This window comes from Aricia agestis, chromosome 3 (genome assembly GCF_905147365.1).
Source record: "Aricia agestis chromosome 3, ilAriAges1.1, whole genome shotgun sequence".
NCBI classification, from domain to species: Eukaryota; Metazoa; Arthropoda; class Insecta; order Lepidoptera; family Lycaenidae; genus Aricia; species Aricia agestis.
Window position 1 is genome coordinate 21625859 of NC_056408.1, and position 26037 is coordinate 21651895.

Below are 26037 nucleotides of genomic sequence, written 5' to 3' on the forward strand. Positions count from 1 at the left end.
TCATTAAATCTCTGAGTGCGTGCGGCCGTTAGTCTCTACCACAATGCTCTACGACGTACAGACATACATACCGTTACATGATAAGCATCAGACTGATACGTATTATAATAATTAGCGATCTCGAATCGCCACATTTTAAATTACGCCTGAGAAAAAGACGCGGGCGAAAGTTTGCCGTTCTGTAGATATGTAGCCCAAGAGCCAACGGCTAGAGTAGTTGCTACTTAATGGCCTTGATAAATATCTCATATTAAAATTAATAATTAGCCTTCAGGTTAACTAAAGCGTAATGTGTAATGCCAATTGAAAAATGTATAAATCGATCTAGCTAGGAATCATTTTTAGAAAATGTCATTTTATTCGTGTTTTATTTTATCCCAGCAAAGCTCGATCAAATAGCTAGTGTTATATTATATAACCTCAATTATGTTAATGACACAAAAAGAATATATGTATTACTTAAATGATTATATGTGTTAACAATTAATATTATACATGACATACTTATAAATTATAATATGATGTTAACTATTTCATACCCAAAGTTTGTTGTGTGTGTTAAATTTTCTTTATAGTGTTTAATTTTCTTTTTGTTTTCTTTAAAACTACTCATAAGTAATTAATGACTAGAAAATGATGTTTAGGTGTTTCACCTTGAATTTAAAGTTATTTAAATTTTATTTCATGATAATCATGTTAGCTCGTACAATTAGACAGTAGACACCCGAAACGAATAATATGACGTTGTATGGCCTGATGAATTAATTTGGTTATATTTTATAAATCAAGTTGATATTTGCATTGCAAGTAAAACAAAATGTGGGTCGTGTATTACATTTCAGCTTTAGGCTGCGTTTCCACCAGAGATGTGTTGCGAAGAATGTGTTTTTAAGATCCAATAGCATCGCCCCACTGAGCGATGTCAGGGCAAGGTCACGTCAATGAAGCGATTCTATTGGTTCTCAAAAACACATTCCTCGCAACACATCTCTGGTGGAAACGCAGCCTAGCAGTCACACTGACTCATAAAATCAGCAACTATTTAACAAAAAGATTAGTATCCTATTTTTAATAAGTATTATATGCAGCCAGAACTTCCTCCTTATTTGGAAGTCGGTTAAAATGCATTGAAAAGGTGGAGTATATTGCGAATTGCAATGTTCGCAAGCTCCTAGACTAACTGCGCTCGCGTGTCGACCACGTTGGAACTTGGCACTTGGCAGTCGCCGTGCATTTCCAGTTTTCAAATTCAGTGCCGGCAAAACGTCCGACTGAGCCGTACGCGTGCGTCCGCTGAGGCGGGAAACTTCGCGCACCCGAAACGTCAACTTTTCAAAAATTGAACACCATAAACTAAAATTATTTTTCTATAACCGAGTGATGAGGCAAAAGTGTTTTGTGTGATTATGGATTTTTCTTAGAAAAAAAATGTTCTGATGCAAGTAAGTATTTCATTGCACACTTGAAATTTGCCGCTAACCGTTTTTGGTTATTTTATTGATCAAGTTTATTCATTAAGTACCTTTATGATAAAAGTTCAATTATAACATTGTTTTGGCAACGCCACATCTTGGGCATGTAAGTCGTTAATAAAAAGCTTATAATATCTATTTACCTATATTTTATTGATAAACAAATTAATATAATTGGAGCTATAACAAACTTAGTTTTAGGAGTGGGTAATTAACAATTTCAATTTGCAAGACTATGGATTTTCAATTTTCCTCAGCGATGGGACTGGAAATTTAAAAAAGAATTTGCAAATAAAAAGAAGAAAATCAAAATAGTGCCTAAATTAATCTGAAAATATTCGCTAAAATATTTTTATTAAGTAAATTACTAAGTAATTTGCAGAATTTACTAACGTGAAATAATATTATACTTACTAAAATATTACGCATGGGTATTTCTAATTAAGACCATGATGATGATAATATTATTATCAGGATCACAATTAATTTGCCGGAAAATTAAATTAATTTGCAGAAAAATCCGTTGAGCGGCGATCGGAAGTGACGTCACAATAATATACACGGTGACCAGTAATTCTGCAATTTTGCGGAAATTACCATTTATTATTTATTTATTTTGGCCGTTATTAAGTGATATTATCGCGGCCATATGCTGTATTTTATTTGAATTTTCCAAATGTCACATAAATAGCATGTAACAAAAAAAAGCAATAGTGAGTTCACTGTGAAAGCAGCAGCGCTAAAAGAGTAACTTTTTTACTTTTCTATGGGCAAATTATTAATGACGCGTGGTCGCTTTGCCATACTCCAAATCTATCACAAAAATGTTTTGCTCTTTCAGCACTGCTACTTTCACAGTGGATAAAAATGTATTATCACTTTATTATGCTACACCTGTATATAAAATCATGCGAGAGAAATGACTGGTTCACCGTCGGCCTAGAGATTCCGGAAGACAGTGGTCACGGCCTTTCTTGTAATAACTCGGGGAGGGTAATGAAATTGCATGCGGATTACAGTATCATCTGGCGAGGTCAAAACACAGACAGATATAATATGACTACATTGTAATTTGTAGTCACAACTTTTACCCAATAAGGTGAGATAAACATTAATGTTTCCAAACTACTATACTATTAATTACGGTACCAAATTAACAAATCTATACTAGCTCAAAGTCGGGCTTTGTGAGGGCTGGCGTCGTCACACCTTGACTGACTGATGATAACACATCTAGTGTCTACATATTATAAAAATAAAAATTACTTTGTTAAAGCACAAATCAATAGGCGTGATAGTTTTTCCGTAAAGTGTACCACAAAATGTACAGGTTGTGGGACATACTAGGACTCGCTTCGCTCGCCCTGACTAATATCATAAGTGCGACAATGTAGCTGTCTGTCTGTCTGTTCACGCCTGAACCGCTGAACCGATTTTGCTGCAATTTTGTATGGTGATACTTTGAGTCACGGGAAAGGATATAGAATACTTTTTATCCCGGAACAATGTACGGTTCCCGAGTGATAGACTATTTTGGGGGCAACGGAGTTGTTTCCGGGATAAAAAGTATTCTATGTCCATTCCCGGGATTCAAAGTAAGTATCTCCATTCCAAGACATCAACATCGGTTCAGCGGTTTGCATTCAGAGGTAACAGACAGACAGGCTTTCCCATTTATAATAATATGGGTAGTATTTAATCGAGTGACTGTAAATTACAGTTTTAGATGTCAAAATTACTAAATTTGGGTTATAGAATTACTATTTGAGCGACTGAGAGTGAGTGACTAGAAATTAACAGAACAGCAACTTAGAAATTATTTATTTGAGTTACTTATAATACAAAATGAGCAGCTTTATAATTTTTGAGCGACCTAATATCTCAACTGTTCCTAGGTAGACTATCGTAAGCCACAAAATGGCAAAATTCGTTTTATTGCGAAAATGCATAGAATCAAGTTCTAAAAAAATATTAAATTCGAACTACAACTGCCTTTTTCTAAACGTATACAGTAGTATGTTTCAAACGCCTCCGACGTTATTTATCGTTAGGCCCTTAACGATCTACGCGGAGTAATACGGGAGCAGATACCCGAATTTACACATCGTATGTATCAGTTGCGATTGTCTACGCCGGATGAACCCTAACGTAAACTATAGTTTGTACCACTTACAATAGTTTACTTTGCAACTTCTTTCGAAAAATATATAGCAAGTGTAACTTACGATTTTTTTCGTTGGAATTTTAGTAATGATAAATATCGTATGATAATTATACAATATTCTACTACGGAAACTATTATTTTTTATTTATTGTATCTATATCTTTAACCTACGACATTTTACCGACCTATTAAAAAAACCTATTATTTATAAAATTAGGGGCAAACGAGCAAACGGGTCACCTGATAGAAAGCAACTACCGTCACCCATAGACACTCGCAACACCAGAAGAGTTGCAAATATGTTTTCAGGTCGTATTGGTCTGGAAATACTGCTGGTGGCAGTTTGTTTCAGTTTTACTGTGAAAGAATCATCAAGGTGATGAGGATGGTATATTTCGATGGCGAAATGTTGTAGGAGGTGCAATTACGAACAATACTTCCTCGGAGCACCTCCTATTGATACAGCAGCTGATAGAAGATTTAGAGCGAAATTACATTTGATGTAATTTCAAGGGGTCTAGCTTGTTTGAAACACTATGTCTCTCTTCAATCCAAGCTATCTTTCGTTGATTACTATCCAGAGGGAATAGTTGGTATTTTGTCGCCCGTGCCTATAAGAACAGTATTCCACGTGAGGCCGAATCTTCGCCTTGTATACTATCTTGCTCTGTTAAGAATACTAAACTTATTTAAGGCTAACTCGTTTATCGCCCGAAAACGAAACATTTTTTCGGGATGATAAGTATCTCATGATCTTTCCCAGGATTCAAGGTATCCCCATACCAAAGATCAGAAAAATTGGTTTAGCGGTTTGGGCGTGAAGTGGTAACATACGCATAGACGGAATAGACAAACATACTTTTACATTCATGCAGTGTAAAAGTATACATGTATTTGTACTTGGTTTATATTTCATGATTTCTTTTTTTGGCCAGAAAACTTTCAGGACTAGTATAGTATCCTCTTTCTATAGTCATATTCCTCATGTCAAAGGGTCGTGACTTCTCCTTTCTATGACCTTCCTCCTAATAATGTTACGCCAGCTTTTCTTTCCTATTTTTGGCCACTCGAAGAGCCTTGTAGACATTAGACTCATTAATTGGGATGTGAATTTAATAGGAGCAGTCCCAATCGTTAGTCTTAACGATTAGAACTGCGGCCCGAAGTCTTTCTCCCTCAGTCTTGCCAGTGACTATTTTAAACTTATCTCCTTTCTTTCTGGTTATGTGTCCATAGTATTGTATGATATATTGAGGCAGGTGATTGAGCCTTGTTTGTTTGACGCGTCCATCCTGGCTAAGCTAAACATAAGTTTAGCTTAGCCAGGATGGACTTTTTTTTATTATTGATGCTTTGCAAGCCAACTTAGTTGATTACATACTATATTTTAGCACTTTTTTTGCACATCATTAGTATAAATCGAATCTACGACCTGTTTATAACACACTTTTTAAGGTAAACCTACATTATTTTGAAACAATAATTTATAATAATTCATTTTCTCAAACATACTATAAATTCGAATTTGGTTATTCCGCTGTAAATGAAGATATGTCTTACATACCGTACAAAAACATTAAAGAAGTCCCCTGTATAGTATGGTAAGTAAACGTTACTATATTTTATCAAGGAAAAATTTCAACGTAAACTGTGGTTAGTGTTAGTTGCAATAATTTTCGTTGTAGATTTTCCAAAGAATAATATCGCAACAACAATTTTAGCAAAACCGAACATATAATATAGTATTTTAATGCATAAGTTAATACCTAACACTATTGTTGTTGCTCATGCCTTTCATAACAATCGGTTGAAGAATGAAGTCGTGGTTCAAATTTGCAACTTCAAACGCTCCTCCTGTAAAGTTGTCTTTTTGATGTTACGATAATCTACCTAGGAGCAGTCGATCTGTTTGAGTGTCAACGTTACGTCCTGCATTTTTTTCAATATTTGGCAAATGTAATTTTTATCCTGAGCGGCATTTTATCTTAAATGAAGGTTTCGAATACCAAAAACCACTTTGAAAAATACACTAATAAGCAGAGTATAATGAGCACACATTAAAACAAAAAAATCAATATGAAATAACTATTTGATGAAACACTTTTAATCAGGGACTTATACGGACAGGGATAGAACATTTTTTTTTATTACTATCAAGCAATTTTTTTGTGAGTAGCTTCATTTGGATAAGAGGAACAACAATTTCATATAGGGGAAGGGGGGGGGGGGGGGGGCTAGGGGGGTAGACCCCGTTTATATATAAAAGTCATTAATAAATTACACAAATTATAATCCTTAACGGAACGTCAAGGAAATGGGTAGATTTTAATGGCAATTGGCGACCTATACAAAAAAAAAACAACTGGCTTCAATTATGATTCGACGTATATTCGAGTAGGAGCCCCGCTACACGAGGCTCCTGCTTCTGGGTGGTTTCCAAAAAAAAAAAACACGATGGCTAAGGCGTCTTTAGTCATTTAACCTAACCCAAAAAAGTCGTATTGGTCCGTAGCCCAACTCACCTGACTGCAACGATTCGTCGCCCCGCCCCCTTTCGAATTCGCACGCATTTAACAATATGTAGTTTTCATTAAAACACGTATCAAAATATAAAATATAAAGCCTCACATAGAATATCAGTAACCAATTATCATTAATAAAGCAGCTCACAAAAGTTTGCTCAAATTGAACTTTTTAGTAGCTCGTACTAAATAACCTCACTTAGAAAAATTGAATCTATATTTAATATTGAAGTTGGCCGCTATGTATTTCCAGTCGCTCACTTAGTAATACAGTCGCTCGGATAGAATTTTAATATCTGAAATAGATTAATCGCAATCCACATTTTGTAAGCTCGTTCTGGATTTTATTATAAAAAATAATAATAAAATAAAAATATTTTATTTCTGAGTAAATTTGAATCAAATTTTTTCAGAATGTCTACCTGATGCCTACCACCAGTTCGGGAACTACCCCGGCGAGAAGAACCGGCGTAAGAAACTCGCATATATTATAAATCAATATTAGTCATTAGTTTAGTTTATTTTTCGCTTAGTCAAATTAATACCGCTCATGTTATTAAAACAGTATGTTCATCATTAGTCGCAAAGTAATTTTTTATTCGCTCGTTTTATTATTTCCCTCATAATATTAGTAATTAGTATGGATAACAAATTGGGGTTAATACAAATGGCACAAACACTAAAATGAGATCAAAAATGCAAACAGTTTATACTAGAGCTATACATCTTAATTATCAGATAAACAATGATAAGAATAGTCGTACGTAAATAACTGTGACGTAGAAATCGTATCACATGTGACGTGTTCTCTAATCTTATTGTTCCATCAATTATATAAGTTGAGTCTATTTGTAGATTTTACCCTATTCCCTCTTAAAAAGCCGGCAACGCACCTGCAGCTCTTCTGATGCTGTGAGTGTCCATGGGCGACGGAAGTTGCTTTCCATCAGGTGACCCGTTTACTCGTTTGCCCCCTTATTTCATAAAAAAAAAACAAGGTATTACAGGATTTTTTGTAAATTATTATTGTAAATAATTAAAATATATTAAAAAGTTTTGATTAAGATGCATCATAAAAATCTCTATCGTAAAGAGAAGGCACGATTTGACACTAAAGTAAGACTCTATTAAAGTATCAAAGAATTCGGATAGTCCTACAAATGTCGGGATAACTGGACACCATGCACACTCGAGTTGACATGTTGGTATAGTGGCTCTTCACACCTCTCGCGCAGGACAGTCCTATTCACATTAAATATAATCATTAATTTGTCTGTCTGTCTAACGTGAAATTTATTGCTCACAATAAACTTTGTAATGGCTTCCAATTACTATCTTATTCATTAAATTACTCACCTTTGCTTGTTTAGGTGCTTGACTATATTTTACCTTTTGGCATTTAAAGTAAGTACTTGATACTTAATAATAATTCATGAAGCAAACTTATAAGGAAATGGAATAGCAATAACGACTATTAATTATAATTAAATGTATAAATTATTGTCTAATTATACTTTTACTATGAATAAGGTATAAATAATTGTGTTTTATAATTTTATTGCTAGGGAAGCATATTTTCTCTTTTATTATTTTGTGCTAAACTTATCCATATGCCATTAACATAACACATTTGAGCATGGCAAAGATAAGTATCTTTGCCATGCTCAAATGTGTTATGTTAATGGCACATGGATAAGTTTTGAAAATAATAGTAGGTAATAAGTAAGAGTAGTAAATTTTTTAATATTCGATTAAATTAATAGTACCAATTGTTGCCCACAACTTTGGTTTTTCCGAGTTAAAAACTAACCTATATATTATACCATTTTATTGTTACAGCTATTACAAAGCGTAGACAATTTGTCGTTTCGATCGATCGTCAAGAAAATCGTCCAATCGATCTTTTGAACGTAAAATCGTTTGCGACATTGCTACACACGTACCGATTTTAAAATCGAGGAGATAAATCGTCACGATAATTGTCCCGTGTATGGCCGCCTTAACAGAAAAACACCATTTCGCATTTATAATATTATTAAGGATTTAAGTACGATAAAAGATGTAATACCATAATATAATGCATTTATAATTCCACCGTACGGAATCCAATTAATAAAACGTGATCGCTACAACGTGCGCCTGGTGTTATGACCTGTGACTCCACTACAATAATATTATTATCGACATTATTATCTTTTTACACAGCTTAGTGAATGTTGTAGTGAAAAAAACATATAAATTACATAAAATATCGCGCGGGAACCGTACATTTTTACGGAATAAAAAGTATCCTATGTCCTTTCCCGGGACTTTCCTTTGATGATTTGGTATGCAGATACTTCAAGTATCTGCATACCAAATCATCAAAATTGGTTTAGACAAACAGACACATTTTCACATTTATGATAATACTAATGATAATTATCAATTATGTTAAAAATAACATAATGATCATTCTCATAATATAAATTTTATTTTATTCATTTAACAATTACTCAATCATTTTTTTTATTTAAATATTGAAAAACTTATTTTTGGCACATACGCTCAGACTTTACATGATTCTAGATAATCTAAATTCCCCGAAAACAGCCGGATGGATTAGTGTTCGCGTGACCTTCACCTATTTCAAGAAACAGACGAAAAAAAACATTCTGTAACAGTTCAAACTTCAATTAGCGAGTTTATCTGTCGACAGCTTCGGGAAGAAATAAATGTCCTAACTGCGACCCATTTTTACTGTTTAAGCAAAAATAGGGTCACCACGCGTTTGGATTTTTTGGGGCTTTTTGGATCATCTGATGCATAAGTAGAAGCTCTTGCACTTTCTTCACCTGATCGGCTTTTTATGCAAATACTTTAGCGGGGTTTCTTTTTATCAGACGAAAGTGCACGGTTCCTGCGACAATTTACTTTGCGCGGGAAACCTAGCTGATTATTATATAAACCTATATCTCTTTGATAATATTATTTGTCAGTCTCGGTACAGAGCCATCAATCAGATCGTGTTTCATCAGAATGTGGTATCGCTAACCGTAACATCACGCCACGTGACGTCACGCGGCACGCCGGCTACCGTTACGTCAAGAAAAAAGTCTGGCACATTGTGCGTACAGGCAGAGTAGACAGAATGATAGAGTATGCCGACGTAGAACTGATGTTGAAATTTTTCAATTTGACGTATTATGACGAAAATCGTCGCTAAGGTTGTTAACTTGTTACCTACGAATTTAAAACTATGACATATTCGCTGGACGTGTTCCTCTTTGGTCGTATTGTTGTTTGTGTTTTGGCACATGCGATTAAAATTGTCAGAATCCAATTTTGAAATCTTTATTTTAAATATTTAAAAATAAATTATATCAGCCAGCGCGAGGCACATTCCGTTCATAATCCTAGTGAAACCCGACGAATTTGACAGATACTGAAACCTGTCCGTCTCTTTGCAGTCGAACTACTGGTCGTTATGTCTATTGTGATACAGGCACACCGTAGCCTTACCGCTTACAAGATACCGCCTCGAACTAAGTCAAAGGGTTCCGTTATAGAGCAAAAATAGGCCAAATTTGTGTTTTTCTATAAGAAATTGGATTGAAAGGGGGGAGGGATTTGGAAAAGCAAGGGGGAGAGGGTGTTAAAAAAAGGCCACGTGATTTATTTGACTACGGTCGGTGGCTAACAATGAGCTTGGCTTTTAATAGTCTGTGCCTTTGTCTCAGCTTTTTGACAGCCACTAAGCTACTATTTTATAAAAAAACTAATAATTTGAAAATAAAATAGTATTTTGAATACTTACAATACAACTTCCTTAAGCAAATCAATACTGCGGGAATTTCTGGTCAGCGGTTTTAGTCACTACTAGGAACAATCTGCCTCCAGCGTTATCTGTAGGAAACAATAATTATTTATTATGGTTAAGCGCTATAGGTAAAATAATTCGTGGACTTTGGTCTAAAATATAAATGACGTGTAGCCAGTTTTCCTCATAACTGCTATTATTAAGTCGGGTTCTAGTCCGTAGTCCGTAGTCCACACTCAAAGGTATAATAAAATATTCGTAGTTACCGCACCCAATAAGTATTTTTATTGGCACTCAAGAGTTCATACTATAACTATTGAGTACAGAAATTCCTACATTGCGCGCACAATGCCGCAAAAGAAGTAGAAAATCTAGTTAAGAATTAAAGACATAGGTGGTAAAATTTTATAAGTTATGGACAATTACTCATTTTTTATTTAATACCTTATGATTTACCTACTTCATCATCTGGCTAATATATATGGCTATACGTAAATTCCACATTTTTTTTATTTCAAATAATTTCCCTGGCGCGGCCCTATCTGAGGCCTACATTTATGCAAACCTGCTTCTTTCATGTTTTCAATAATTATAAACGATCTAGCAATCTCTTACAACGACCTCTAAGGGTCTGATTACACGTACCTTGTAGAATGGAGAGACAGTGCCCTCGGCCGAGCCCATCCGTAATAAACATACCTACCGAGTGCTCTCGCCAATCTACTAGGGAGGTGTAGTCAGGCCCAGGCTAAGCCCATAGCACCGGCGCCGATTTCATTAGCAAACGCTAATCTGTGAGCACACATGCCATTTCCACGGAACAGTCATGGTGTGGTGAACTATGCTTAAGTAACCGCACCATACTTTGTTTACAGAAGTCTTTTGCTCTTCACTTGAGCAGGAATAGCGTATAAGCCATGCACAACTCAAAAATCGCTTGCTAAAATGGAAATGTCAAATGTCTATATGGAGCGAGAAGTGAGCGGTTGCGTGCAGAGGCACTGTTGGTAGATCAGTGTTCAAACTAGTCTTTATTGGTAGATTGCGACCACGATGACACATGACTCCAGTTTTGGGGAGCAATCTCAAAAGTTTACGTCGCCTATTACAGCATGACCAAGAGTGATATTATTTTTTCGGCATTCCTTAGTTTAATATTTGTCAATAGAGCAATCGTCTTTATCTTTATTTAATTAGTTAAAAGGTATCACATTACCGACGCCTTGTTTGCACAGACAAGGCTCAGCTTGCAACCCGATTCAGTCAGCTGTAATACTAGTCTTAAATATTTGTTTGGTTCTCACTATACTCTGTCACCACTATTAATTTAAAAACCGAAAAGAGGTTTTTATACAACCCGCATGTTCAGCAGAAAGGGTATTTTTCTTGGCTAGATTATAGTGTGACAGATTGACAATAGAAATCTGGCAGTGTTTCTATTCTTTAGCATTTCATATAATGACCATGTAAAGCCTGCTGCAGTTACGGTGTTTAGAGGAGAGGAGGAGGGAGGAATAAGTTCAAACTTTCTTGTTCCAGATCAAAAATGGAGCTGAAATCTGTGAAGAAGAAAAAGTCCACGGCTGAAAAAGTGATGTCGTGGAAGAAGATGTTTCGCGCGCCAATCCTGATCCTTCTCCTTCTCGGGACGTCGAGTTGTGACAGTGACAGTGAAACGGACATTCCAATTTCGAATTCGACCAGAATACATCCGATAAAATGGCGGCACAGACACGAGCACAAACATCCAAACTGTACAGTGTTAGATTATAAGGACAAACACACGTTGAGTGACATTAGATATTTAAGGAGACATTTGAATAGGGAGATCGTGAATTTTGTGATGACGGACGTGCTCACTGATGGCGAGGTGGAGAACAGGATCCACTACAATGGCATCACCGCGAAAGAGACATCTGTTGGCGCTGATGGGTAAGTTACATGTTTTTTCTTAAAAAAAATAGCTTCAACACTGCAACTGGGCTGCAAAAAAGTACTTTGCTCAATCTTTTAAACTCGCAGTTAAGGGTTTAAAATTTTTAGCAACATTAATTATATTTTTAAAGTCACCAGTCGCCTTTTTGACACTACTGGTCATCAAATCAGTCCACAACTAGACGAAAATATTTATAAAACACCTGAACGGTGTGTATCTGTCATCAAATTGTACGCTACCCTATAAACAGCGTCCTTTTATAGATCTCATAGTGTGTTCATCTCCTTAAATACTTTAGCTGCTTAACTTTAACAGTAAACACTCCTTGAACACTTTATGATAAGTAAGTAACGTAAGCTTTATTCTGGGACTTTGCCTACGCGAATTAGGATTTAAATACTTGGGAAGCAAACTTAAATTCCTATTTTACCCTCTAAGGAGTGTAATTAAAAAAAAATTCATGGCAATGGCCTAAATAATATTTCATTACGTTTTTGTAAAAACGTTTTTTTAATGAAAATTATCCTAGCAAGCTAGTTCTAATAACTCCAGAAGCATGCGAACAAAGTTTCGCGATGATCGGTTGAGTAGTTTTCGCATAAAATCGTAACAAACTTACCTTTAATATACCTACACATTGTTAGGATAACGAAGCAAAATTATTTGCACAAAATGGGGTAATTTTTGACCAATTTTTTTGACGCTAAAGAAGATAGTAAGACTCCATTCAAGTTTGGACCACGAGGTCAAACTCCAACTAAGGAAATAAAATTGTAAAGGAAGTAATTGTAAGAATACAATGACATATAAATTATAACCACATTTTTTTAACAGATCTTAAAACCACGGTTTTAAGATCTGTTAAAAAATTTAGTAAGAGTTTCGAGTCGAATCTTCCAGAAGCGTCAGTTTTAGCGAAACACTTTTTTGTAGAATTTTTTTTCGGTCCTTGTTTTGCTACGAATAAAAAATCTATTAATTTTTTCTTCACTAATTTTATTTAAGTTATTGTGTACTTAGTAGGATACGGGGAAAATTATTCCTGTTTGGAAGCATATTTTTTGTTGTTATTCTTTGTTTACTACACTACACCCAAAAAATAAATTTCTTTAAAATAAACCATTTTCAAAATTACTTATATACTTAATACGTTTTATTAGGTCTATGACCTTCATTAGAAATTTTAAACGTTACAAAAACAAGTGCAGATTACATTTTATACATAACATCGTATGATAAACAATTATAAAGGAGGTCAATAGTTCAGTCCGTCTAATTTAATTGAACTTTGAACAAATCATTTCTGTAGGTTTTTTGTTGTTAAATGTTGTAAAAAAAGTGCTAACTATAGAATATTATTTCTACTAGTTATAAATTAAATAACTTTAGCAAAATTCTGTGCCAAAAAGTGATTTAAGACAGCAGCTGCTGTTTCCTGAATCATTACTTAACTTTTTCATCAATGGACTTAAAAAATGAAAACTTACAAGTTATATTGCTGTCTCTTTCATCTCATTATCTGTCTCACGATATAATTACAGCAAAAATGATCACGCCAGGTTACTTGGCAACATATGCAACGCAGAACGCGTACTTTATTTTTAAACATCGAGAAAAGTGCCAATAAAAATGTAAACTCTATCCCACCGTGATAGGGGCTAGTGTTTCCGCGGCTTCAACGTGGCTAGCGATTAAAGAGGACAAGACAAGTCGGAAGTGCTTTTTTTTTAGTCTTTAATATTATGTCAACGAAATTAAGGCCCTGTATTCCCAGAAACGGACGATTTTCAAATTTAAAAGTGACAGTAGACACAAAAATATAGTAATTTAAATTCTGAAAAAAAAATGTATTAGCTAAGGATCTAACACAGTGGAATTTATATTCCATTACACAATATCATGGAATTTTCAGATAATTTTTGCACTGAATTAAGGACAAAGAATATATCTAGGGCGATTCGTTTTCATAATACATAGGTAGTAGGTACGTATGTATTATGACGATTGATTTTATATAATATATTATTGATATACTTAAGTAAGTATACTGAATAGTTACCGTACCTATATCAAAATCAAAATTGTTTTATTTCTGAATAAATTTAAAATAAATGTTTTCAGAATGTCCTACATGATGCCTACCACCGGTTCGGGAACTAACCCGGCGATAAGAACCGGCGTAAGTAACTCGCACGGGGCCCACTTTTTTACCAAAAAAAGTGAGAAAAAAATAATCTTTTAAAATAAAGTTTACAATTTTGTAACTAAATATTATATACAATATCCACATACATAATTGTAAGTGTAATAATGAAGAAGTAGCCTTGCAAGAAGCCATCCTCAGTTCCCAAGGTGTGCCATCGTTTATGACCTTATAATAGGCTTTGGCACACAAACGTTCTTTAACTAATTTTTGAAATTTATTAATGGAAAGATTTTGAACGTTTTCTGGGATTTTGTAGTAAAGGCGTATTGACCTTTAAAAGATTTACTGACTTTACTAAGTCTGATCACCGGCATATCTAGCTTATCTTAATATAATATATTATCATAATATTATATGCGGTAACAGACGTATAACAATTTCATCTACTTAGGTTCTTATCATAAGCGTTAGGGTTTATTCAGACCGCAACGCAACGCGTAGGTGCATTTCTAAAATATGGATTTGACAGATTCGCAAGACGTCTCACGCAATTGAAATCTGTCAAATCCATACAAATTTATGCCGAGCCGCGCCTCGTCTCGCCTCGTCGCGTTGCGGTCTGAATTGAACCTTAAAAAAACTTAAAAAAATAGAAATTAGCTTGGCATCTGTTCTCCATAAAGTTTTCTCTTCATCCTTCATCTGTCTTTCCTTATTCCTTCCTCTCTTCTTCATTTCCTCGGATAACGGAGCTCTACATTTCCGGAAAACGTTTAAGAGGATACACCAGGGGCGAGAGAAATTGAAAATAGGTATTTGAAAATGTATTGCTGTCTCACCAATCTCAAGTCTCCCACCGCAGAGCGCGATAGAGACAACACGACAAAAGTTCCAATAAAAGAACAGAAAATCATCGATTCGTTGTCCGCTGATTCCTTCTCCAAAACTTAACCTTTTGTTTTCTGGGTGTTTAAACACAGAGGAAAATCTTGCCATTTTTTTTGGGTTTTTGGACGTTCTTATCTTTTTTAATAATAAAATTATGAAAAAAAAGAAAACATAGGGACATGTTAGTAGTGGCCATAGATATTCAGGAAAAAAATCATAACTCTAACGGCATTATCCAGGGAGGAAACAGGGGACAGCGTTTGTATGGAAAAACGGCAGTGTGGACTCCAGGCTGATAATCGCCGAACTTTAGACGGCATGTAAAATATTAGTAAACTATTTAAAACAATAATAATTTGAAGTTAATTTAAAATAAATTATACTTCAGACGTTAAAGTTAAATTACAATTTCATTTTAATATTTTTAATGTATTTAATGACATAATTCAAAGAGTAGACTTATTTTATGACATAAACATAATATAAACATTGTTCATAAATTATGTTTTAGCACAGAATATATATTAGGTTTTAGTAAGAATTTATGTAGTTTTAAAATATACCTAAAGTATAATATTAAAATTATTAAACCAGCAAAAAAACAATCAAATTTTAAAAATTGTCTGCACAAAATATTGATATAATTTATTTTGGAAGAGGAGGTGTAAGTAGTTATTATAATTATATTTTGTTTCAAACTTTTAAAAGAAGCGAGTCGGAATCGCACACGAAGCGTTCCGTAGCATTGTTATTAGATAATAGTAGTGTCCGACCGAAGCTTCGGCTTCGGCTTCGGCCAAAAAACCGTCTTCGGCGAAGGTTTCGTCGAAGGTTCGAGCAACCGTCGAAATTGAAAGAAATGTTACGAAAAACTGAGTCGTGACTCGTGAGAGAGTGACGGACCGGCCGTGTACATACTTAGGCCGCTGGGAGTCACTGTCCAATACAATAAACAAACACTAACTTCTTAATAAATCATGAAATTTTTCAAATATCATTAAATTATCAAATCACAAGCTTTTATTACCATCTCTAAATCAACTTCTATATGAGACAGTTAGTGCCATACATGTAAACCTTCAATATTGAAGTTTTGAAATAATTTTAATATCAATTGTAGCTTGTAGACAATATTGAACTAAATTAATTACTGAGAGTCGAGATTAAGATTTAGAGACCTTCGGCTTCGGCCGAAGGTTGTGGCGATTGCCGATTAATCGGCTTCGGTTAAAAATAGACCTTCGGTCGGACACTAGTTATTATTAGTTATTACTAATTTAAAGTCTTACAGATCTCTTCCTAGCAAGTAGGTACACCGTTTTTTTTCCTCAGTCTTTCCACTCCGAAATAAAGATCCTCGGTGGACAACGCACTGATCTTTTATGGGTTCCGTGTCACCTTTACAGGCACGGAATCCTAAAAAATAGTACAAGTATGCGTACCGTCTGCGTGACTGAGCTGTAAAAGCATAACATCAAATGAGTATGATAGTTGAATAAACTCCATGATTACACGCTCGAGCGCCGCCAAGTGCCAACACGGCATCAAGTATTTGCACCTCGTGGTGTTTTGACCACTCAGAACATGCTTACTTGACTTTAATTTAATGAGGAGTTTGATAGAAAATTGAGTCAAAGTCGTCGTTAATTTAAAGTTGGGTAATCTTATTAATATAGTCAAAGAAGGATACATAAATATCAAACGCTTAATTTGAAAAAATAATATAGCTTTACAATGTTAAACAAAAACGAAAAAAAATCGAAAATCTTCGATTAATTTTTTTACTTTTTCGTTTTTTTTTCTAAGATCTTCCGTTTCCATAAGTTTTATGTTAGATTTATTCCTCAGGTAAAACCTGCTGTCTTTTTTATCGTTAAATCGTAAAATAATGTTTAATACTTTCCTTTTATTACTTACAACGGTTTCGCAACGGAGTTTGATGTCGTAACTTATAGATTAAAAAATAAGTGGCCGCGTCTACTTATCTGAGATTAGTTAAAATATAATGTACTATTGAAGAAAGATAAGAAAGTGCCGAATTAGACGATTGCAAAACTATGCACTCGACTATTTGAATGCAGCAATGTAGTTTTTGTTACTTGTTCGATCTAGTGCAGGGCTTCCCAAACTTATCTCGTCTACTGCCCACTTTGAGAACAAATTATGTTTCTTTGTTTCAATTTAAAATGCATCCAGATGAAATAAATCACCCCCCAAGTCTCTACAAACGCGCCCCCATTTTTTTTCTGGGTCCTACACCCACAAGGGGGCGTTATCGCCCACTTTGGGTAAGGCTGATCTAGTGTCTACAAAATTCAGCCAAAATAGGATTAGGAAAAATTCGCATGGAGCTGAAAATTGGTAGAGACGTGTATTTAATTATTATTAATCTATTATCTAAAATTTTAAGTAATGCATTAAAAAGTTGCCCTAAAATTTCACCTTGAGTTCTGTGATCTAGCACACAATTTTTAAAATCTTTTCTATCAATTTAAATTTAGAAGTCTACAATTTGAATCGGAATAAAAATTCAAAAATAGAGTGTGAAAGTGTAAGTTGTAGCACAAGCGCCTAAATAAGTGATTAAAGTGCACTGGCGCGAACATCTCGGCTCTGAGATGGTGGTATAATGTGGATACGACTTTTTTTTAACGTCCAAATCTCCCATACAAAACTGCGAATTCGCATCGCATCGCAAAAATCTGCATCAAAACTCATTTAAAATGTTTTTCATAAAATCCTCAATTATTTGTGTAAGTATTTTAATATTTAATAATAAAACAAAAATAAAATAAATATAGGGGCTCACAAAAGCACAATTTTTTGCCTACTTTCTAAATCTGCAAGAAAACTCGCGAAAAAAAAAAAGATGCGAATTCGCAGTTTTGTGTGGGACTTGGGAACCCTAAATCCTAATAGGCAGCCTGACCACTGTAACGGAAAAGTATAGGGTTCCCGCGCGATAAACGAATTTTGGCGTAACGGAGTTACGGGCAATATCTAGTAGATAAGTAATTATTTGCATTTCACACATAGCTTGGTAAATCCACTTTTATCATAGAAAACGGGAGGCCCCTTGCCTAAGGGTACCCTCAGGGAGCCTCCCTTATCCTGTGTTATATCAAAACTTATGAATGATTTAAAAATGACAATTACTTGTATTATTGTGTCAATGAAGTAGTAGTTGTATTGTAATTAAGTTTGTCAATCGCTGATTGTATGCATATCAGCCATTTTATACAATACTTATTTTCACAATAATTTATAAAGGAACTTTAATAACAACCACAAAATGACGCCCGCAACTCCATTCTTCTTCAAAATCGTGCGGGGACCGTCCATTTTCACGGGATAAAACCTATTAACCTTTCCCGGGATTCAAAGTATCTCTAAACCTTTCAAAAGCACAAGCTAACAGACAGACAGACACGCTTTCGCATTTATGTATAAGTATGGATTTCAACTAGTGGTATCACAAGTTTCGATGAAATTACATATTGGTACTTAGATACGTCATACGAGTTAGATTTCCAGTTCAAAACGACTGCTCTACAACATTGTTAGATAAAATAAAAAAAAGCCTTGTCCATACTTCCATACTGTAATATCGTCCAACATAGAGTAGTGTTATAGTAGAGATTTTTTTCGATTTTAATAAGTAATGATTTTACAGAAAAAATATTAAAATATATTTTGTAGCGATGAAAATCCTTAAAATATTGATCTTAGGGGATTTAACCATAAAATTAAGTGTATAAGGTAACGTTGACATCTTTCATTGACGTTGACATTTTTTTTAATAGCCGTGATTTGCGATGATAGTCTTGTACATACTATAGTTATTAGCACATCAGTATGGTGCATAATTAAATAGATCACAATGGACAATTGAAAATGGGTCGATTACGACAGCGTTGCCACATTCGTGGTCAGACTGATACGTACTTACTACTTACGGCCGTTCCCAATATTTGATATATCTCTGGTTTTGCCCTACAAGAGATAGGAATAGCTCACATTAGACATATTTATGTCAATTGTGAGCTATTCCTATCTCTAGTAGGGCAAAACCAGAGATAGATCAAATATTGGGAAAGGCCGTTACTTGCTACTTGTTATCCATAATCTAAGATAGCGATTCTCAAACTTTTTTGGTGGTGAATTGCGAAACCATTTTACCCCCGCAAAAAAAGGTTTGTCTTTGAATCAATTACAGTCTCCTTGCTGGTGTTTACTGTTTAATGACATTCCTAATAAAAACAATAATTTATGTATCGCTCACGGAGAAATCCATCCAAAAAATGTAAAAATGGGATTGTGATGTCCCAAAAATCCCAAAATTAAAAAATCAGTCGTGTGAATTGTGATGCTTGTTTGATGTAGAGCGAACACTGTTAAGAATGATGTAATGTTTGATAGCATCAGTTCTAAATCGAAGAAATGTTGGATTAATAGCAGAATATTTTTCAGATTAAACCACCATGAGTTACCGCTAGAATCATAGGAACCTCTACTCCTGAATTCATTCCAGTACCGAGAATATGATTTCCACTACATTCATTTAGAATTAAGTATCATTAACAGCTCTACATATTTTCATAATAGCCTCAGTAGATGAGAGAGAGTGTTTTAAGTGAAATAGGTATGTAAAACACGACGTCTTCGCCATAAACATTGTCTATGGCACGTCACCTGCTCAATCTTGGCATTGTCTGTGCTCAGCGGGCCGTTTTGGCGGGAACAACGGCGTTTGACAGCCGAGCGCGCCCTGTTATCTAATGACAGCCGGAAATATAGCGAGTGCTTTAAAAAAATAAAATGTGACATACTTTCAATTTTTTTTTAATTCTAATAATGTAATTAGAATTTTTGGTTCTCGAAGTTTCAACAAACTAAGACAAATAATATTATTATTTATGTACTAAATTTTACATTCGGTAGGTAACAAATAACAAAAAACGACATGTAAGGTTGATTTATTCAAAATATGAAAAAAATACTTGCAGCGGACTGGGTTTAAAATGCAGACAGTAAGTAAAGTATATAAAACTGCAACGTCATAATATGTGTTTTGAAGAGCAAAGTACAAACGCATAATTTGTTGACCGTAAAAATAAAAATGCAACGTAGGTATATGCCGTATTGCGTAAATATGACGTCATGTTATAAGCTGTTAGATATTCTTAGTATGTATAGTATAGTAGACTAGTTAATTTTTTTATTATTTAACTAGATGACGTGATGACGTTCGCAATTCCGTTGCGCCATCTTTGTTATTTGCGCGGAAACCGTACATTTTTCGGAATAAAAAGTATCCTTTGTCCTTTCCCGGGACTCTAAGTGTCTCCACTTCCAATTTCAGGAAAATCGGTTTAGCAGTTTGGGCGTGAAGAGATAACAAACAGACAGACAGACACGCTTTCGCATTAGTAATATAACTTATAAGTATAGATTAGTTAAAAATACTCAATCGCTTTAAAAATGCATACATTACATTTCCAATTTATCGCAAGTAGAGCCTCTTTAATGGCGAATCAATAATTCTAATACACCTACACTCTAGACCAGGGGCCACAAATGGACCGCGGTCCGCATCTAGACCGCCGACCCATTGTGTGCGGACCAAGCATGTTTTTCTTTAAAAAATAATTTCAGTCTCGAGTTCTCGACATACTGATGAACTTGTAGCAACAAAAATTGACACTTTTCTCATTGATAAAAATAAACATTTTAATTTCCGTAATTACATTTGTTTAATAATATATTTTTTTTAATGTGTGGACCGCGAAGGTCATTTTAAATCTTAAAACGGACCCCGAGTGAAACTAATTGATGACCCCTGCTCTAGACTCTAGAGCGATACATATTCGGGTATAGAGAAAAACAAAAGTAGCTTCTAATAACTGTTTTATTAAACCGATCACGCCATGTTTTAATTAAGAAAAAAGAACCTTCCATTAGCCGAGGTGTCAATTTAAATGATACCAAAGTTCCCGCTCAAATGAACCATAGATTACAGATGTCATTGTTTTTGTTTTTTTTTAGCCTGGGAAGTTGTAATAGTTTTTAGTGAGAAAGTTGTTTCTTTTGGTTACAACTTCGATTAGTTTTTTTTTCAATAATTAGAAGTATCCAAATGTAAATACTTCTCTACTAAGTACTTCTCTACTGTTATCCTGGAACGAAATATGGTAAAATGGGTAATAGTTTAAAAAAAAATTAAAACGTCTGTATTCACCCTTCGATAGTGCTAATAAAAAAATCTACTGAAAACCAAAAAAATTATAATGGAAATGCCACACGGAAAACTTAAAAGTATACACTGTGGAGAAAGGTTTTCAGTATGGAGGGTAGATGGAGGAGAACTATCTTATATGGGGGTCGGGGGATATTTGAAAAAGTGTCCAGCTGTACGCAGTAAAGAACAGTTGAAAAATCCTCCAAGAGTGGCGCTAGCTGCAACAAAGGGTATGGAATGAATGTAGCCGTTGGTGACAAAATATAAATTAAAGTATATTAAAATATAACCTAAAATAGCTGACAAAAATATATATATAAATTGAAGTATAATAGAATATAACCTAAAATAGCTGAAATAAAAGCTGCTAAAAGATTTACTGGGCATTGAGTAACTTTGTATGGACCTGTGGCGTCATTTTTTTTTCCAGCGGCCAGGGATTAAACCAATACTATTTTGTAGCACTACATTAGAGAAACATATGTTAGTAATAAAAATTGTTCTAAGTAATATCGGAGCTGAGATACGATTATGTTACTCGTAGTATAATTATTTTTGCGCCTTATGTTCACAAAATCAATATTAATTAACGTTACTTTATGGAGCTATCCTTAATAAACAGGTATAGAAAGGGTATATTAATCTGTTGGATATATATTTCTCACTAGCTATTGCCCACGACTTCGTCCGCGTCAAATTTCTGTCAGGTCATCAGGTCAATCAGGTCTTTCAGCGCTGCTACTTTCACAGTGAACTCTCTACACGTGTTCCTACGTACACACCCTAAAGTATTATCACTTATTTTTGTCACACCCTGTATATCTACAGGTTGTAACAAAACTAAGTGATAATACTTTAGTTAGAGTATATATTATGTGTCCCTTGTATAGAGTTCACTGTGAAAGAAGCAGCGCTGAAAGACATTTTATTTTGTGATTTGCATGGGCAAGCGCCCTGGCGTAAAGAGTTTCCCCATACAAAAGTGAAAAAAAAATGTTCTCTTTCCGGGCTACTACTTTTACACTAAACTCTTTACACGGGACTCATACGAGTACAGAGTACACACACTAAAGCATTATTACTTACTTTTGTTATATCCTGTATACTTATATTATGAAGCTGAAGTGTTTGTGTGTTTGAAAGTGCTAAACTCAGGAACTGCTTGTTCGATTTGAAAAAATATTTTTGTGTTGGATAGCCCATATATCGAGGAAAGCTTTAAGCTAATAAATAATGCCGTTTTTTTCTTATTTTACTGAGTATTTATGTTATGATTGAATTTACTTTTAGTTGAAAATACGAACTTAAAATGTCTAATATCGCGGCTCCAATATAGTTTAGCTATATGTCCCCCATAATAAAGTTTACTCCCCTTGATATGTTCTTTCATAATATGCCGGTTTGGTGAGTGGCCGCGAAATTTGAAAATGACGCCAATATTACCCAAACCCCTTTACCCTGTTGCTACTGTAGCGCCACCCTAATTTAACGCATTTCAGCGGACACTTTTTACATACAGAGATAGTTCTCCTCCATCTACACTCCAAAGTTTTCAGTAAGATCTCTTACATCACGTTGCCTCTGCACGTGAATACAAAATGCTCCCGAGCCTATTGATGCCAGGGGCGTAGTTACATGTTGGGGCCTTCAGCAAACCTAAAATCGAAAATTTATAAGACGGCGCCGGAGACGGTCGGCGCGGCGCGGCGCAGTCGTTTGAGAGGAAGTAATATTTCTCTTAATTTCGACCGCGCGATACAAAGTATGCCTGCTTTTGTTCCGTTTTCGTGTTTCTTATAATATCATGTTTCTCATGTGGTAGTCCTGCCTTTTTCGCCGAGAAAATGTCTTTAGGCATCTTGCGGGTAAAGGGGGTCCTGCTCCCAAGTATGTGGGTTCGGAAGATGATAGTGGACGCAGCCTCTACTCACTAAAACCTTGGCGGCCCTCAGCTTTGCGCCGGGCGAGCCGCGTGATCGCGTGAGCTTACACCACGGCTTCACCGGCGAGCGCATGAGCGCATGCTGCTGCGCAGGCTCTTCTCTGTGGGGGTGCACGGCGCACAATGGCAGAACAGAGGCCTTATAGGACTTGCTCAAGATGCAGAAGATTCCTACGATCGAGGCAACATTCAAGGTTCGGGTCCCTGGTTCCCTAGATCTAGCTACGCCCCAGCTCAATCATGCGGCCGCAGCTGCGCGGGCGCAGGCCGGCTCGCGTGTGACAAATTAACATTAATTGCCCCGCTTCAGTACTATTCCGCTAAGCTTTCGTATCATGGCAACCATCATGTATTATGTCACGTCTTTATGTTGTCCATAAAACGAGCAGTGCAGGCACCTGATGTTAACCAGAAAGTATGGCATTTTCAAACCACTTTTATAATCAATGTTTTTTCTCTAATCAAACATTGTAATTGATCTTTCGATTTATCTTTCTAACATGGTTTATTTTTCACTTTCTGAAAATTGCACGAAGTTATGCGCTGCATTAATAAGGAACTACGGTAAGAAGTCTGTATTTGGTTAACACTTACCTCAACTGTTTATTAAAACATTGAAAAGCGTCATAAAATGTATCAGAGTCGGACGGGTCGGACGGATGGACGTGAGGGTTGCGAGATGCTAAGCTTGCTTTTGATTTGGAAGGTTCAGAGGAATAAAACACGTCCACTCTGGTCAAGTCGAATTAATTTAGGCGCCTACCACACTATTAAGACCACTTTACATTATTTATCTATACTAATAGTATAAATATGAAGGTGTGTCTCTTTGTGTGTCTGTGATGTTACCTCTTCACGCCCAAACCGAGAAAGGACATTTTCCCGGAAAAATGTACGGTTCCCGCACGATAAACTAATTTCTGTGGAACGGAGTTTCGAGAATTAAGTAGTTAGCAATAAGATAAATACCTACAATAATAGCTGTCATCTTATATACGTAAAAGATAGTTACCGATATGGGCAAACACGGTAATAATATTTCGTCATATACGTATTAGCTTTAAGGTAATGACTTTTTAAATATCCCCTTGGTGTGCTAATAGGAGTGGTTGAGTAGCTGACCTCCAAATAGTCCTGCCTAGTTCTACACTGTATTACCCTATAGAATTTGAAAGTATGCTGAAAAGAAGGTTTCCTTTTTTCTATGAAGGTTTGATATTATAGCGAAATCACCACTTAACTTGCATGCCTTCTTCTTCTTTACAAATGGCCGACTTAGTGAGTTGCCAATGTTATGCCAAAGCTTGGTTTTATGTTTAAAAAAAAATCTGCTTGAGTCTTGACCTAGACAAGTGGCAAAACGCTAACGCTAGCGCTAGCGCTAACGCTACAAAATGTATGTGATTTGACATAAGTCATCGCTTCGCTAGCGAATACTAATGTCAAATCCATACATTTTGTAGCGTTAGCGTTAGCGCTAGCGTTAGCGTTTTGCCACTTGTCTAAGCAAAACGTAGACAAGTGGCAAAGCGCTCACGCTAACACTAGGGCTACAAAATGTATGCGATTTGACATAAGTCATCGCTTTGCTAGCGAATACTAATGTCAAATCCATATATTTTGTAGCGCTAGCGTTAGCGTTAGCGTTTTGCCACTTGTCTAGGGGGGCTGATACGACAGCCTTAGGGACCGATCGGACAGAGAACAGTCACGAGTTCAAGCTTAGTAATGCAATATAGATCCGATTTTAATTTAAATAAAACAACCCACTACAAGACAGTTTGAAATGTAAATTACTTAATGAAATCGAGTAGAGGTGACAGCCATTTTGAAAATGGCATATTTGACATTTCCGCCCACACGACACGTCATACTGTGAATTTGAATTGAGAACGTAATGTGACACTTCCGGTGCGCTTGATTGGTTCCTAATCAGACAGACCATAGAGAAAGGAGTGAGCAATACCAAGGTGTTAAATCTAGTCCATAAATTGCGTAAAACATTGCAAAATTTGCTGAACATGGGTCAATCGGTGGCAGTCTGGTGGCAGTCCTTAGACTTTTGTTTGAAAATATTAGGAGTAATTTGTGCTAGTAATACAATAGTATCTGTAGTATGAACCATAAACTATTACGCTATTTACAAATAATATCCATAGTAGTAGATAAGTACTAGTCTATACCAATGGTACAAATGTGAAAGTGTGTCTGTCGGTCTGTCTGTTACCTTTTCACGGCCAAACCGCCTGAAATAATTTATAATATGAGTTTCGGGCATCCTCGTCATCTAGTAGAATATAGAGCAGCATCCCCAACCCGCCGCCCTGGCCGCTTAAATCTATGTCCCGCGTGATGTTAAACCATTTTGAAATTCACGGCCACCGGCAAAATAATGTTAAATCGTCACTCGTCGTGAAAGAAGTACCTAAACGTTTTCCACATTTAAAGCGTTAATTTTGAAGAACGTTATTTTTTAACCCTAAAAATGTTTGTTGTGGCCCGCGACGCCATGGCGTGGTGGCCACCAACATGACGTCATGGTCAAGACCTAGACGTCATGTTGGTGGCCCGTATGAAAAAAAGGTTGGGGGACCAGGGATATAGAGTTACTGTCTAGTAGACATTTGTTCTCTTGCAAAGTACTCTACAATAATTCTTACGTCATTATTGCTCATCTCTCCAGTGATCAACGTATAGTAATTCCTAAGCGCTATGTTACTCATTGTTTTGGAACATTATGTTAGGTATACCTACTACTTATCTTGGGTTTGAACCTGTCACCCTGCATCTATCACGCGGTCACTGTACCGTTAGATTTTTGTAATTCAATTATTATTAAGTTAGTCACGCCTTGTGTGAAATATTGGTGTCGAAATCTCGTTTCTGCATGAATAAAAAAAATAAATGCGCTTGATATTAATTATTGTGGA

At 35.5% G+C, this 26037-nt stretch overlaps 1 protein-coding gene across 3 annotated transcripts in view; it reads left to right on the top strand.

Moving 5' to 3' along the window:
- The first annotated feature begins 1237 nt into the window (after positions 1 to 1237).
- LOC121740301 overlaps positions 1238 to 26037 on the top strand; it is a 50755-nt gene continuing 25955 nt past the window's right edge. For all 3 annotated transcript variants that reach the window (XM_042132972.1, XM_042132971.1, XM_042132970.1), the window contains exons 1-2: positions 1238 to 1442; positions 11497 to 11889. In XM_042132972.1, the coding sequence (XP_041988906.1) occupies positions 11504 to 11889 (386 nt within the window). In that variant the 5' untranslated portion in view covers positions 1238 to 1442; positions 11497 to 11503. The remainder of the gene's footprint in view (positions 1443 to 11496; positions 11890 to 26037) is intronic.